The sequence below is a fragment of the Habropoda laboriosa genome, unplaced genomic scaffold (assembly GCF_001263275.1).
Source record: "Habropoda laboriosa isolate 0110345459 unplaced genomic scaffold, ASM126327v1 scaffold1111, whole genome shotgun sequence".
In the NCBI taxonomy this organism is placed as follows: Eukaryota; Metazoa; Arthropoda; class Insecta; order Hymenoptera; family Apidae; genus Habropoda; species Habropoda laboriosa.
The window spans coordinates 80,374-82,540 of NW_017101204.1; the positions used below are offsets into that span (position 1 = coordinate 80,374).

Consider the following 2,167-nt stretch of genomic DNA (forward strand, 5'->3'; position numbering starts at 1 on the left):
TTTTACTCAAAATAAATATATATAATTTTATTTCTTTTCAGAATACGTGTACGATATTCATTGCAATTCATTTGAATATGTATTGTATTAAATTGCATGCACTGCCACGTTTGCAGACTTAATATTATTTATCAATTATTCATTGAATTATGGCTTTACGTCGAGGAAAAAGAAATTTGAAATTGCAGGTTTCTGAAGAGACACCTGTACCTGTGTATGTATTATTTTTATACTGTTGAATTATTGACAATGCATATTGTATTTTTGTTTATGTAATAATATAATTAAGTATTATATTTGAATTGAAATATACAGAAGAAGCATTACATACCTAAATAAAAGATATACAGTAATTTGTAAATAAATAATGTACCATAGTTGTGCAATTATTTCACTTTCTAATAAATTGATATTTTTATAATATTGGTAACTACTTTTATTCATTACAGCACTCCACCGAGAAATCTGGATAAAAGAACTACAATAACTATTGGTGATAAAACATTTGTGGTAGAAGCAGATGATTTGGAAACTATCTGTATTCTTGGACGTGGAGCATATGGTATTGTAGATAAAGTACGACATAAACAAAGTGGTACTATTATGGCGGTTAAGGTATAATGTGTAATTATATAGATATAATGTTAACGTATTTTTCATGTATTTGTGACTCTGTTATTCTACTTATTTTGTAGAGAATAACTGCAACGGTTAATACACAGGAACAAAAACGATTACTTATGGATTTAGATATTTCCATGCGTAGTTCAGCATGTCAGTATACAGTACAATTTTATGGAGCATTATTTAGAGAAGGAGATGTTTGGATATGTATGGAAGTGATGGATATGAGCTTGGATAAATTTTATACAAAAGTGTACAAGCATGGACGTGCCATTCCTGAAGATATTTTAGGAAAAATTGCTTTTGCAGTAAGGAAAGACCTATAATAGAAATGTCATGTTTCATTGCAATGTCACTTGCAATTTTAATTTTGAAAATGTTTACAGGTAGTAAGTGCATTACATTACCTATATTCACAGTTGCGAGTGATTCACAGGGATGTAAAACCTAGTAATATTTTAATTAACCGAAAAGGAGAGGTAAAAATCTGTGACTTTGGTATTTCTGGTTACCTTGTAGACTCTATTGCCAAAACTATCGATGCTGGTTGTAAACCATATATGGCTGTATGTAACTTTTTAACAAAAATTATAATTTGTGCTTTTGTCTATTCAATAAATTCTCCACCATAACCTTTTTTCAGCCAGAAAGGATAGACCCGTCGGGTAACCCTTCACAATATGACATCAGATCTGATGTTTGGTCATTAGGTATATCTCTTGTTGAACTTGCAACAGGAAAGTTTCCTTATGAATCTTGGGGTACACCTTTTGAGCAATTGAAACAAGTTGTAAAGGATGAAGCACCAAAGTTACCTACTGATAAATTTTCTGCCAGTTTTGAAGAATTTATCAATAAATGGTAAATGTAACCATTTTTAACAGTATCCCACATTTATTATATATAGTTTAACTAGTAATTGTTTTTTCAGTTTAATGAAAGATTATACTGCTCGTCCAAATTACAGTCAACTATTGAAACTTAATTTTATCACAGAGCATGCCAAGAAGAACACAAATGTTGCTGAATTTGTTGGAGAAATTTTAGATCTACCTGAAGTTGAACAACCAGCATAGTGTACAAACATATTTTGACATGGTGTGTTACATGACCCTTAATGTAACTTCGTATTCTGTATCGAAGTTTTTTAATCAGTTCTCTATATCTATCTTCATATGTCGTATTATTCACTCATAAATGCGACAAAAGTAATTGAAGCTTAGTGTAAAACAGAATATGTATAACTTTTGTCTAAAAAATAATTTCATCAAAAGTTCAGATTTTGTTTGTTCAATATGAAACCTGTGTACAATTTTCATTAATAGTCCTGTTGGATTAGTAGATACTCTTTACAAAAAAAAGAGTAAAATCGTGTAAATAATATAAGAATATTTTCTATATGGAATAACAGTTGTTTGTCGTTGTAACATAATAATAAATAAAGTCCAAATTAGAAAGATGTACTCAACTTATATAGAAGTATTTCTATATAACAAGTTTCATACAATCTAATTGTTATAATAATAATGATATTTTAAAATAG

At 29.0% G+C, this 2,167-nt stretch overlaps 1 protein-coding gene across 1 annotated transcript; it reads left to right on the forward strand.

Moving 5' to 3' along the window:
• Nucleotides 1–68: 68 nt before the first annotated feature.
• LOC108578082 (dual specificity mitogen-activated protein kinase kinase 6) lies at nt 69–1,725 on the forward strand. The gene is made up of 6 exons (XM_017941337.1): nt 69–214; nt 450–615; nt 696–932; nt 1,011–1,190; nt 1,268–1,485; nt 1,556–1,725. Exons 1-6 carry the CDS (start codon nt 150–152, stop codon nt 1,698–1,700), a joined length of 1,011 nt encoding a protein of 336 aa, XP_017796826.1. The 5' UTR covers nt 69–149; the 3' UTR covers nt 1,701–1,725.
• Nucleotides 1,726–2,167: the final 442 nt, after the last annotated feature.